This window comes from Rattus norvegicus, chromosome Y, assembly GCF_021556685.1.
Source record: "Rattus norvegicus strain SHRSP/BbbUtx chromosome Y, alternate assembly SHRSP_T2T, whole genome shotgun sequence".
Lineage (NCBI taxonomy): Eukaryota > Metazoa > Chordata > Mammalia > Rodentia > Muridae > Rattus > Rattus norvegicus.
The window spans coordinates 68,973,458-68,987,550 of record NC_141555.1 but is presented as its reverse complement, the minus strand read 5'-3'; the positions used below and the strand labels follow the sequence as shown (position 1 = coordinate 68,987,550).

At 43.4% G+C, this 14,093-nt stretch overlaps 1 protein-coding gene across 1 annotated transcript; it reads right to left on the bottom strand.

Moving 5' to 3' along the window:
* Positions 1 to 9,011: 9,011 nt before the first annotated feature.
* Positions 9,012 to 11,243, bottom strand: LOC134478838 (Y-linked testis-specific protein 1-like). The gene is made up of 2 exons (XM_087601421.1): positions 11,092 to 11,243; positions 9,012 to 9,999 (listed from the first exon to the last, which is right to left on the bottom strand). Exon 2 carries the CDS (start codon positions 9,965 to 9,967, stop codon positions 9,173 to 9,175), a length of 795 nt encoding a protein of 264 aa, XP_087457547.1. The 5' UTR covers positions 9,968 to 9,999; positions 11,092 to 11,243; the 3' UTR covers positions 9,012 to 9,172.
* Between the last annotated feature and the right edge of the window lie 2,850 nt (positions 11,244 to 14,093).

Genomic DNA, 14,093 nt, shown 5'->3' with positions numbered 1-14,093 from the left:
CCATCCCTGCTACTTCCTTTCTTTGCCCTCCCTTCCTGTCCTCCATCCTTCCCCACTTCTTTTCCATTGTGAAAACCACTGCTTCATAACATCTTACTATTAAAAATTACAGAGGCAAAGTCATTGGACCTTGTAGTCACATGACTTCACACAGGAGACAAAGATACTCAACATTCCAGCTGAAGAGATTGGTCCCTGCTTCCCTCTGGTGCACCTCCTCCCTTTCTCAGATAGCTTGAATGAGAAATGCTCCTCAGAGATTGTAAATGCAGAAACACAGCTCTCACCATAAGGGACTAAGGATGATTTATTCTGCAGCCATGTAGACTGATCATGGTCCAAGAACACAAATTTAGGTCACCCCTTATTCCAGTGTGGACACAGTTTCATAAAGTTTCATAGTTTTACATAACAAAGAAAAGTATACATTGTTGGGCACACTGCAAGGCAGTTAAAGCCAATTGGGGGGATCTTTTCTATGGCCACAGGATGCTATCCGATGACATTCTTAGCTTTTGGATTGGTGGTAGCTAGGGGTTTACTAAGTTAATAGATTCCGAAAATCTTTTTTTTTAAATCTATGATATAGATTAGTTTTGACAAAGATGTAGGCAAAGAATTCTGGGGACAAAAACTACCAGGTAACTAGTCTCTGAATCAGCAGCATTCCAACATCTCCTCACCACTGCAGTTCTAACCAGTCAGTCAGCTTTCGCAGACAGCTTCTTCCTAGAAATTCTCATTTAAAGTGCACACATGTTTAAACAGTTGGACCTCAGTTGCCTGCACTAATTTGCTAAGGGATTGTGGAACATCCTGGACACGGGGACAAGAGAACCACAGAGGCAGACTGCGAGATTCATGGCCTGCCTGTCTCTGACTCCAGCCTGGTTCTCTATATTGTGGGAGCTTGGTGTACAGTGTCAGCCTCTTTTTTCTTCTGTCAGGTACTTTGTTACGACAGTAAGGGAACTGATTAGCACAATGAATAGCAGTTTAACTAACTAGAAGCAGTCTTGAAAGCCAAAGGTACAGATCTGGCTTTGTGCTGGGTGAAGAGTTGGTGAAGATTCTGTTGTCTCCTTTCAGAATGATGAGTTGACATCTTGTCTGTGGTTGTCATTGATTGGAAGGCAGGGCCTCAACCATTGAAACTGAGTGAAGCTGATCCCATATGGACTGAAGTTGGCTCCTGCTTTATTGCTGTTGTCTTCTGAGCACATGAGAAGAATGGGAAGCAGAGGAGGTCACTATGTGACAAAGGAGGCAGGGATGGACGATGTGTCCACAAGCCAAAGGGTGGTGGCATCCTGCAGAATCAAGTGGGAGGGCAGGGAGCTCTCTCTCTCTCTCTCTCTCTCTTTCTCTCTCTCTCTCTCTCTCTCTTTCTCTCCCTCTCTCTCTCTCTGTATGTCTGTGTGTCTGTGTGTGTGTGTGTATGTGTGTGTGTGTATGCGCACGTGAGTGCGCAAGCACAGCCCTACTGACACTTAGGCTCTAGACACTCACCTTCCAGAATGCTGACAGAATGAGCATCTGTTGTGATATCCCCCATGTATGGGCATGTGTTGTAGCCACTTTAGGGCACTCACACTGAATCCCTTGCTGCTCTCAACTTGGCCCAAGTCCAGTGGGGATGAAATGGCCACACAGAAGGGGAGATGCTTCCCCTGAAATAACCCCTGTAGTTCCAGTCACAGCTCTCAGTTCTCTGGGTTGAGTGGTTGTATATCCCAGGGCCCATTTGTAGTCAGGACCCTGTTCTTAAGCAAGTGCTATTCTTGATAGTATTATCAGCCAACTCTTGGTGGGATGTCTGCTGCCGGAGCCACTGCTTTAGTTTCTCCATGGACAGTGGCACTGAACTTATGGGATTATTTCCATCTTTGTGCTAGACACAAGGTAAATCCTCTCAGCCTCTGGACTGCTCAGTGTGGGTCTTCTTCCTCCCCTTCTGTTTATCACCATCTGAGAATTCAGGATGGGTCTTTATGTGCAGAGCTGAGAGAACTGTTCTCTGCCAGGCGAGCCTCTCTTCTCTCCACTTCCCCAAAGCTTCATGTCTCATTCATGTCAGCACAGTGGAGACATGGCTGGTGGTGTAGGAAGTCCTTCTAAACTCAACTGGGAGCTTGTCAGAGCTGCTTAGAGGGGCAGAACTTGTGGATTTCTTCCTGCAAAGGCAGGTCCACTCTGTGGAGAAGGGAGGGGGCAATAGCCTGAGGGGTAGAACAGAGCCCAGTCTGCTCCACGCTCCCTTGTGTTTCCGGTGTATCTTCATTACACAGTTTTGTTTGCTCAACTCAGTTTTCTGTAGCATCACTCTGGGCCCCCTTTGCTTGTGGTTTGAAATTTTGAGCTAATGCTAAAGTAACCTCTGGAAAGGGGTGGAGCTGGGATATGTAGTTTCTTCTGTTCAAGTAAATCACAAATTTGTAAGCGGCGGGCGAGGTTTTTGCAAGTTTAGCTATTTTCCTCTCTGAGTTTCTTTTATCTTCTTCTTTGAGGCCAGGGACTTGGGCAGGGATCCTGGCTGTTTCACACTGCACACCTAAGGTCTTAGGATGTGCTGCTGGGGAAACAACAGCCATTGGCTACATCATTCCCTCCCTTAGCAGTGGACCTTGGGAAACATTTGGTATCCAAAGGACAGCACTCAGCAAGAACGTTCTTTGCTCTGCTTTAGTTACATTGACTGAATGAATGTTGTTTCAGGACCTCTGGACATTTATTTATTCATGGCTTGTGTTGGGAATCCACTGGAATGGACGCATTCCCTTCTGGAGGGAAGAAGGAAGGTCAGAAGTTTCAGGAAGCTTAAGAAACCTAAAAGGCTTAGGATTCTCGAAGGTTATGACGCTCAGGTCCTGTTCCAAAGAGCAATAAGATGAGAGCAATTGCCCTGGGGGTCAGAGGCAGCCATGTTGAAGGAAGCTTCTTGGGTGGAGCTGCCTGCTAGTTGGGCTAAAGCTACAGGATGTAGCTATTTTGAGTGTCACCCATGCTGGCGTGGGTTTTCCACTGATAGAGTTGTCCAAGCCACTCGTTTGCTCCTGAATAGCCATAATAATGTACACCTGGCATTAATAGTTTGTAGTTGGAGGTCTATAAGAGGTGAACACACATTGCTCTGGTCTACCCAGGATAGGTCATGTAACATAAGCTGCTAGACATTCACGTAGGTTAAAAAGCAGCAGAAGTCACTCTATGTTAACATAACCAGAACTGGGTAGCTAAGCGAGCAAAGGTAATGCTGGGTATTGGGCACAGTTTCTAGTTGACACTGGGGAGGAAAGATGTTGGTCATCTTCGCTCCTCATCCCTGCACCTCTGTGCTGGTCCAGATACCACCAGGCAGGACACCATCCTACAATCCACATCTACACTGGTTTACTGACCAGATCCAATACTTCAGGAACCTACAGCACTACAATGACCTCACTCCCTCTTCCTTGAGCGTTCCTATGACTCAACTCTTTCCATTTTTGCCTCTCTCTGTGAGTCTGTGTATATGCGTGTGTGTCTATATTATAGATGTCCCATTTTACATTAATGCAAACACATGGGGGGCATCTTTAAAAATGACTGCTGACTGTATCTCACCCCAAACAAAATGCTGCAATGCAGACATGGTGTAGCTCAGTACCAGAAAGAAATAAGAGATGTTGAGAAATCTACCCAGCTGTTCCTAGTGTGACGTGTAGTTTAGACGTCTAACACAAGCTTCTGGCCCTACCATATGGGTTTAAGATACATATTGTCCCAGTACAATGTTCAAAGTTGGGACTATGAAAAGCGATTGGACACTGTGGGCTGTCATCAATGAGTTCATCTGTAGATGGATGTGTATAAAGGTGGCGGGAAACTCGGAGATAGAAAATTAAGGAACTTGGTCATTTGGGACATGTCTTGGAGAGTGATTTTTGTCCTTGGTCTCTTCCTGTGTTGGTGCTTCTTGGTTGCCAATGAGATTAGCAGTTGAGCTCTATCGTGCCCCTTTCATGGTCATGTGACCATGGACCAAAACCTATAAAACTGTGAACCAAAGTAAGTTTGTTAACTATGTGAGTTGCTAGGCAACTTGTTAGAGTGGTGAATGGGATTAACATGAATGTGGCCAAAAGTTTTGCTGACCATACCAGTTCAGGTCCGGATATGATGTAGGAGGACCCATGATTTAATCCTTTAAACTCTTTGTCTGGAGGCTGCACGCTAAGAGAAGACCCAATGTTTCCCAAGTGGTTTTATCCAGACGATTCTGCCAATGTATCTGTTGTCTTAGCAAATCAAGAACCTTGCTGCTTCCCACTCTGATCCTTCTCCTGACTTCACTTCTGTGTTTTTAATAGACTTCGATATCATATGAACTAGTGAGAAATGAGTATTAAAAAAAGAAGGAAGCTATGAATTTTGCTTTAAAATCATTAAATTACACTTAAAATAAAGGATATTTTAAGTATGTAAATTATACTTCAATTAAGCTACAGAAAAGGCTTGGTCAACTGTGATGCTTGTCATGTGATTTGCTCTTTGTCATAGTTCCTGTGACTTTGCTCTTAATAGTAGTGGGTTTTAATACAGATGACTCAGAAACCAGTGTAACCATGCAGGGAGAACACTCCGTTCTGTCAGGGAAAAAAATCAGGTCAAATTCATTGGCTTTCTTATGAGGGTTTTTCTCATCACAGCTGAGTTGGCTAGAAGTTGGACAGCTATTGCCTGAGAGCAAAGATGGAGAGAGCAAAATGTTTACGGGGATAACTAAAGGTTGTGCTCATGAAAGGGGTTGAGTTTCATGGAGTGCATTTGCAGAAGCTCCAGCGGCTGATGGAGCTGGGTGCTAGGACCCTTGCAAGACTGCCATTATATGTTTTGTGATGTCACGGCCGAGTGTGAGATAAGGCTAGATGAAGTGGAAATATTTTGTTTTCTTTGGAAATTCATTTGTGTCACAGGATGTTTTTCTGGAAGCTATGTTAGGAGAGGATGTTTTGCTGAAGCAGACACATGAAAAGGCATGTGATATTTCGCTGGAGCACATGCTTGAAGGGGGACAGGATGTTTATGGAGAACATAAATGTAATCCCAAAGAGAGGGAGAGGACATTTTTACATTGCTACACCTTGCAAGGCTTCGATTGTCTTTGCTGGTCTTCGTTCCATAATGAGAAATGCACAAAAGAACCTGTGCTATTCAGGCTCCTTCTGGCTGCTTCTGCTGCTTCTTGTTTGTTTTTTAGAGCCTTGTGGTCTCTGACAGATCAAGGCACTGCTACTGATTCGTTTTTTGCGTTTGCTATTGGAGCATACTGCACAATGAAGATTGGGATTGCCCCAAAGAATTACTTCTAAATAGGTCCACAACTCTCTGCCTTTTCCTATTAAATTTCTCTCTCTGCTACCTCTGGTTGGTGGGATAGAAGGGTGTTTGAAGTGTTTAAGAACACTGAATATAGTAGGTTTTGATAAATCTAAACCTACAGATAGATTCATGGGTTTTGAGAAAGGGCTATGTCTCCTGCTGAGAGGAGATGATATATATGTTGTGACTTTTTGGTTCTGTGGTCTACTGTGACCCATAAAATGGCCAGTGACTGACAGTCTCCCAGTAAGTGTAACACACACTAAAATTCTTTTGCTTGGCATTGGGATCTGTAGAATGTATTCATTTCTTGTCTCATACCCTCGAGTATTCATGTTGGTGACAGTAGTTACTCTTCAGTTCTGCCATACAGGGAAGTGGGTCTATACACTGAGAGAAGAGAGTGGCTGGTGGTGAGTATGTAACATGGAGTAAGAGAAACATTACAGTGCTGGGTCTCTCACTCTTTTTTTTTTTTTCCCAACTTGACAATCTGGAGTCAACTGATAAGAGAGAACAATTCAGGAACTGCCTCCATTAGATTAGTCTTTGGGTAAGTCTATGGAACATTTTCTTCAATAATGATTGTTGTGGGAGGGCCCACAATTGTGGGCAAGTTCATCAGTAGTTATGTATAAAAAGAATAGTCTTTAAGGCTGTAAGAAATAGTATCGGAGCATGCCATGGGGAGTGTAGTGGTTTGAATAAGAAAGGCTCCCACAGTCATATATTTGAATATTTAGTTAGCATGGAGTGACTGTATTTTCAAGGATTAGAAGTGTTAAGAGGTCTGGCCTCATTGGAGGAAGTGGGTGTGTCGACAAGGGTGGGGTTTGAGTTTTCAAGAGCCCCATGCTTTGCCAGTGTTTCTCTCTCTCTCTCTCTCTCTCTGTCTCTCTCTCTCTCTCTCTCTCTCTGCTTACAGAGCAGTAGCTCTCTATTGCTCCAGTGTTATGCTCCCTGCCATGATGATTGACCAGACTTCTGAAACTGTAAGCTAGCCTCCAATGACATGCTTTCATTTATAGTAGTTGCCTTGACCATGGTGTCTATTCACAGTAACAGAACAATGACTGAGACAGGGAGCAAGACAACAAGCAGTGGTCCTTGTTACCACTTCAAGCTCCTGTTCTGGTTTCCCTCAGTGATGGTTTGTAACCCGTAAGGCAAATAACCCTTTCCACCCCATGTTAGTTTTGATCATGGCATTCATCAAGGAGAGAAGGAAGCAAATTAGAACTTCACAAAAGAGTTCATGAGCAACATTTACCTTTAAATTAAAACAAAGTGTCTGTACTTTTCTATTTGTGGTTATGAGGTAAGCATCTGTTGCTCTACTAGACATATTGTTTCTATAAGAAATTGTCTTACTTAGGGTTTCTATTGTTGTAAGTAAACACTGTTTCCAAAAAGAAAGTTAGGGAGGAAAAGGTTTATTCAGCTTACACTTCTACCATCCTGCTCATCACCAAAGGAAGTTGGGACAGGAACTCAAACAGGACAGGATCCTGGATGAAGGAACTGTGGCAGAGGTTATGGAGTGGCACTGCTTACTCTCTTGCTCCTCATGTCTTGCTTAGCTTGCTTTCTTATAGAAATCATGACCACCAGCCTAGGAATGGTGCCGCTCACAGTGGGATTAGCCCTCTTCCACCAAACACTAAGAAAATGCCCTACACCTGGATGTTATGGAGGCATTTTTTCAACTGAGGCACCCTCTTCTCTCATGAATCTAGCTTGTGTCAAGTTGGCATAATCAGGGTGGTGGTTAGAATGTGATTGTTCCATGGGAAGTGTGGCACATGTAGGAGGTTTGGCCTTGTGGGAGTAGGTGTGGCCTTGTTGGAGGAAGCATTTCACTGTGGGGGTGATATGCTTCTTCTCCAACACGATGTTTGTCTATCCGCTTCCATGCTTCCTCCCTTGATGAAAATAGACTGAACTTGTGAACCGGTAAGCGAGCCCTAATTAAATGTTTCCCCTTATAAGTTGCCTTTGTCATGATGTCTTTTCGCAGCACTGAAACCATCAGACAACCAGCCAGTATAAAAACCACCAAATAGCAGAAATAATCAACGATAGAAAGTATTTTCAAGTCCTGCAGTGAGATACTTATTCTTGAGAGAAGAAATAGCAATAAATGAGTCCATGAAAAGGATGCCTCGAAATACATTCTTGGAGTGTAGATGTGGCTAAGGGTGACCCCATGGAGTGCACAGAGGCTTCTCTGGAGGAGAGAGCTATATGGTCAGGAACCACAAAGCGTATTAAAATCACAACAAATGGCATAGGAAAGACCTCAGCACCTCTGCATTGGAGGCACAGTCAAGAGTTTTCTGAGGATAAGCTTACATGTGAGTAAAAGACGGGAACTTCCTTGCGCTAGATAGGGTAACAGGTCCTACAGGTGTGTAGGAAGGAAACCAGTCGAAGAAGAGCCAGGCAAGACAAGCCAGTGCAGGAGCTCTTTGTGGTCATCTAGGGGCATTGAGCAGAGACCTCAAAACATATTACAGGATGCAACAGAGGGAAACAGTGCTCAGCGAAGCTAAACACAGGATCCACGTAACACCTGACAGAAGTTCACGGCATCCTCATCTTCCCTTTTAAATTTCCTTTTACTGATCATACAAAATAATGGACGTTATGATACTTTCAGGTATCGATAGATATAAACTTAGTTTGGCATTCACTACTCTTGAGTTATCCTCGTCAAAATGTCCTCTGGGGAAGCCTCCACCTCACATCCACCTTCTGTAGTGATGGCTTGGCTGTTCTTTAAGGAACCAAAGAGACCAATATGGATGCGGCCCAAGTTCAACTAATTCTAGACCCTTTCTGTTCTTCCTGGGTCTCCTGCTAAACTTATTGAGAACTCCATTTGGAATTCCTTCGTCCCTCAGTGTCCTCTACTCCCTCATGTATCTTTAGTCTTTCTTCCACATCACCATCAATTTAATCTTTCTTACCCTCTTCATGGTCTCTGCTCTGCATGTGAAGGTTTGATTTATTTAAATAGATGACTTTAGGGGACCAGAGAGATGACCAATGGATCAAGAGCTCGTCTGCTTTGAAACACGACCTGGATTTGGTTCTTTGAGCTCATGTCCAATGGGCCCCAACCACCTATAATTCCAGTCCAGGGGACTTGACTATTCTTGTCTCTGTGGTCTCCTCTATTCATGCCCTTCCCCCACCCACATAATTAAAAATAATACATCTACATATGAGAAACAGGTTTCATTAGGTTTCGTTAGTAAACAAAACCTGATCTTCTCTGATTCTGAGTCTGCTTGGATCAGTTTATTGGGTTTCCACTTGAGTTCCAAGACCACCTCCCTGTTACCTGCCACTCTTTCCCCAACTGTCTGTTTCTCCCTCAAACTTCACCACAGAGAGTCTATCTATTTCTGGGCCCTCTCCACTGCTTCCTAAACATCCATCTTTTTTTTTTTTCCTGTGCCATCCCTTCTCCTCTAAGCCTTATCTCCAGTTCTTTTCTCTCCCTAAATACCAGAACAGCTCAGTCCTGCTTGTTTTAGCCTATGTGACATTAGACTTACTGTTACAGCCTTGACCTTTCCGGCTTCCCCTCCATGTTCCATCCACCAAAGCCCGTCTCCTCCACCAAAGTGTTCACAAACAACACGTCACATCTCACATTTTAATTTTTACAGCAAAAACAAATTCCACTGGAAAAGATACTGGGGTTGTCAAAGGCCCTTGGGTATCTGAAACACAGATAAACAAACATTTTCCCCCAATCCTATAAATTACCCATCCAGGTCCCCCACACTTTGTGAATTTCACCTTAATGGATCTTTTCCACCAGATTATAGACGTAGATGTGGACGTCGCCATCAAACTTGATGAAGTACACAGAAGGCTTGGCTAGAACTTGGTAAATGACTTTGCCTATCTTTTTGGACCCGTCACTTCTGGTGTACTGCACGCATTGACCTGTTAAGATGTCGCTGTCAACTTCTGACTTCACCTCTGCTGGAGGAGTCTCTGGAATGATACGGAGGTTACCTTCTGTGTAATCATCCAGTAGCTGGTAGATGTATAGGAGTGGATCTTTTTCGTACGTGATGTAAAACGAGTCCTTCATGATCGGCACCTGGGCTAGGACCACCCCCCTCCAGATGTCCTTAGAGCCATGTTTGCCCTCAAATTTATGCTCCACAGCTCGGCCAACCATGGCACTTGCGAGATGGGCATCTTTCACTTGAGGAAAAACTACTTTGTGAGGCAAGACCTTAAGGTTTAAAATCCTCTCATCGCTTTGAAGTTCAAGTGCGTGGACACAGTCAATTCCATCATACTTGACCAGATAGAGAGAGGGATTTGTTGGCAGTTGATCTAGAACTATGGCCTTCCATTGAGTGATGGTATCATCACCTTCCTTCCATCCATGAGAAATTCTGCAGCCCACAATGTTCCCCAGGGCCTGGGGAGAAGGCCTCCTCCTCCTCCGCTTTTGGAAGGATGGTGTGCTCATCCTCCTCAGAGACATCCGCTTCTTCATGGCTGTAGACCTAGTGTGGTAGGCCACGGCACTCCTGGTCCACTGTCTTGTGGCTATCGTTCTGTGTTCAGGCTTCATACTTGCCCATGGTCTGGGTTTGAAGAGCTCCCCTGCTTAAACCAGACACAATGCTGTTGCCTCTGTCATATGAGTGCCTGCAAGAACAATGGGGCTGGGGTGGGGAGGGCACTGGACCAACGCTCTTGTCTAAGAGAACTTTGGAGCAGGTGAAGAAGGTGATGGTAAACAGGTTTGAGCATCTGAATCTCATTCTGTCATAATCAGAAGTTCATAGGACGCCTGGGCAATGGTGGAGCACACCTTTAATTCCAGGACTCAAGAGGCAGAGGGAGGCAGACCTCTGTGAGATCAAGGCCAGCCTGGTCTACAGAGTTAGTTCCAGGATAGCCAAAGCTACCCACAGAAAAACCCTGTTTCAAAAACCAAAATCTAAAGTTCAAAGGGAAATGAACAAATAGTTCTCTACAGCTCAGAATAACATATTCAGACTTTGCCTCTGCTGAGGAACCTCTCCTTCAATGGCTAGGTCAGTGTGGGATTAAGTATCCCTGTCCCCCACTTTAAGCAAGGAAACAATAGGATAACAAAGGAGAAAGGATAACAAAGGATCCAGAAGGGTGGCCACACCCCTCTTCTACCCTCTAACTGTGAGCTATGTGGCAACATCCACAAGTATCTGCCCAGAGACACAGCACACCAGTCCACTGACTTTCTGTATTGTGCATCCATACCTAGCCCCGCCCCACCAGGTTTATTCTGCGATGCTGTTGCATCTTCGACCGCAACAAGAGTCTTTTGTCTAGGCAACAACAGCCATTTATAAATAATGTCACCTGGGGTTGGGATTTAGATCAGTGGTAGAGCACTTGTCTAGCAAGGACAAGGCACTGGGTTCGGTCCTCATCTCCGAAAAAAAAAAAAAAGAAAGAAAAAACAACATCAAAAAAGAAATATTATCTCCTAAAATGCACAGGCACAGAGAGGCGCTTTGGCATTTTAGTAGAATTATGAATTAGATATTGTTAGCAAAGGATAATAAACTCTGGAGACTGACTAGCCTAGAACATCTGCCTATCTCTCAAACGAGGAAGACGTTAGAACATAAAGTTACTCGCTGTATGAGGGAAAACTATTAGCTTTCTGTGCTACAGGGTCCCAGTTATCTTCATAAATGTATTTACCGAAAGAAAATGTCCTAGTCGTCCAGATTCTGTCTTCTGAAAGCGGTCAGGCACTAAAAGCCTGTGGAACAATTGTGGGGTTCAGGAGATGAACTGGCTTTCACACACCACTTCGAAACTAGTGAACCCACCTTCAAGGAGTCAAGTGCCCCAAGTGGAAGAGATGTGCAACCTCAGCCCAGTGCTCTGTGACATCATCCAGGCTCTGCTTATGTCATAGAAGCCCTCTCAGGCCAGTTCCTTCCCTAGTAATGCTTAGAAACTTCCAGCATCTAGGTTTTAGCTTCTCATGTAGCCTCCTGGAGACCCAAAATAAAGTCCCCACCCAAATATTCTGATGAATCGAGTCACAATCTGCCCAAATAGCTCTTTTCATGCATTTTTTTTCTGAAAAATTCTTTGGTTTCTGAGTCACCAACATCCTTGGTGGTTATTTTCCCAGCTCCTATCTTTCCTTTGGTTATCTTTAAGCCATTCTCTGTATCAGAAATATTGCTAGCCTCTCTCTCTCCGAGGCAGCCCACTGTAGAGTACACCAAAATTAGCTTTATCAAAACCCACAATTAGAGGAGAGCCATTTTTATTCAAACAAAGCTGGAATTTGCCAGGATTAAATATCTTGTATTGAAGTCAATGGCAATCGTGAATTATGGATTCTTTGCAAAGAGCGAGAAAATATTAGCTCCTGGACCCTCTTCCAAAGTCGGGATAAACTGATGACAAACCCGATATCCACCAGTCATATTTTAAATGTTTTTAAAATTTACCAGCACTTCTGGTTACAAGGAATTTATTAGATAAATGCAGCAAAACAGGATGAAATAGATGAGGTTATTTTATTTTTGAAATATGGGTAGACAGAATACTGGGTGCAGGTAAGTATGTAATTTACCTGTAAATTACAGGGCACTTTAATTGTTTGTGTCACATATTTCTTCAGATCTTCCAAAGGATTCTTTTCAGAACCCTCCACTGTCCCCACTACACTCTGACCATCCCTTCCCTCTTCCCAATAATTCCCTTCCACTTTAACATTATAATTTTTTAAATATACTTAGAGATTAACAACTTATGGCAGCTTTTTAAAATCTCTCCACTTTTCTAAGTGCACCGTCTTCTTTTCCTTCCTTCTATCTTAGTTTTAAGCACATTTTCCACCACACTTTGAGTTTTACTCTCTCTCTGCTCTTATTACTTCTCTGCCATTATGTGCCTGTTGGTCCACTATGTGGCTGACCTCAATGTGGGGTTAACTCAAATACATGATTTTTCCCTCTTTTCACCCCTTCAACTTCCTTCTCTAGGCACCTGCTGAGATTTAAAGCCTTGGGAATTTTTTTTAAGTCTGGAAAGCACACAAACACACAAACACACACATACATACACACAGAAACACACACACATGCACACACAAACACACACACAAACGTACACATATACACACTCAAACAAACACAGAGACAGAGAGAGACAGAGACAGAGAGAGTCACAGAGAGAGACAAAGTGCCCATGAGAAAACATGTAATCTTTCTATGAACAATAAACAGAGACAATTTTCAAAAAAGTGAAGAACAAGTAGGCAACAAGAAGAATAATCTCATCATAGCCATCAACTTGAGGAGGAAAGATATTGTCTCACTCTAGGCTTCTAGGTACCAGTCTGTTACTGAGAGAAGTTGGGGCAGGAATACAGGCAGGACTCTAGAGGCAACAAAGGAAACAGAGACAACTTAGAAATGCTGAGTACTGGATTGCTATCCATGACCTATTCAGCTTTCTCTCCTTCTTATACAATCCAGGGCTATCTTCATAGGGGATGACACTACCCATAGTGGGCTAGACACTTCCACATCAACCATCAAAAAAAATTCCTTGCAGATGTGGCCAAAGGCCAATCTGATGGAGTCAATTCTTCAGCTGAGGATCCTTCTTCCCAGGTTGAGTCAAACTGACAATAGTAACTAACCAGGACCCCTGCACATCCATTCTGATTGCCACACTGTGTGCAATAGACAATCCATTAGAATAACCTTAGCTGTTGATCACTAGATTAATGGCCTAAACAATGTGATATACATTGATGTGATTTTCATCTATGTGTAAGAGCAAAGGGTTTTGTTCTCAGAAAAATGGAAGGAACTGTAAAATACAATATGTTAAGTAAAACAAGCCAGACTCAGACGATTGGGAAATTTAGATTTTAGTAAGAGATATTAAGTGAAAGGGGGGATTTAGGAAGAGGAAGGGGAGCAGCAGGGTGTGTGTGTGTGTGTGTGTGTGTGTGTGTGTGTGTGTGTGTGCAGGTAGAAATGGAGGTGAGTTGTGAAGATGAAGATGGCTAATGTACAGTATAAACCTGTACAAGGAGTCACAAGCAAGCCCACTAACTTGTACATTTAAAGCACATTGATATAAGAGAACTGAGTCTAAAAAAATATTTTGTTTAAATTGGGGGTTTATACTTTAGAGATACCGTAAAGTTCATTCATTTTTTCCTTCCCACTGGTGGCTCTTGCTGTTTCAAGCTTGATAATGGTGACAGGATATGGCAATGAGCTTTGGTGTCTGTACCTCAATAATCACCCGGAATTCAGGTCATTCAGTGAGGCTACCATGGGAAAGGAGATAGTTAGAGACCTTACGGGTACACGACGTGGGAAGAATAATGCCCACCCCCACTATAGATATCCACATATTCACTCTCATCTCTGGTTTGAATGTGTTCACTCAAAAATAATTTTCTGAAGATTAATCCCCATTGGGAATGTAGTTGTGAAGAATTGATTAGGTCAAGAGGGGTGCAACCTACAAATAAAGATCCATTAATGATGCTATTGTGGAAAAAGTTTAAATTATGAAAGGGAGTATGGCTCCCTCTCTTGTCATCCTAGCCCATTGGATCCCTTCTGTCGTGACAACATCCCACAAGAACTTCTTCCTCTGCCGATGGTCTCTTCATATTGGATTTACAGGCTTCTGAATCAGAATCATACAGATTCTGG

Excerpts from the sequence above, each read along its gene's own strand:
- LOC134478838 (XM_087601421.1), bottom strand. The coding sequence starts at position 9,967 with ATGAAGCCTGAACACAGAACGATAGCCACAAGACAGTGGACCAGGAGT.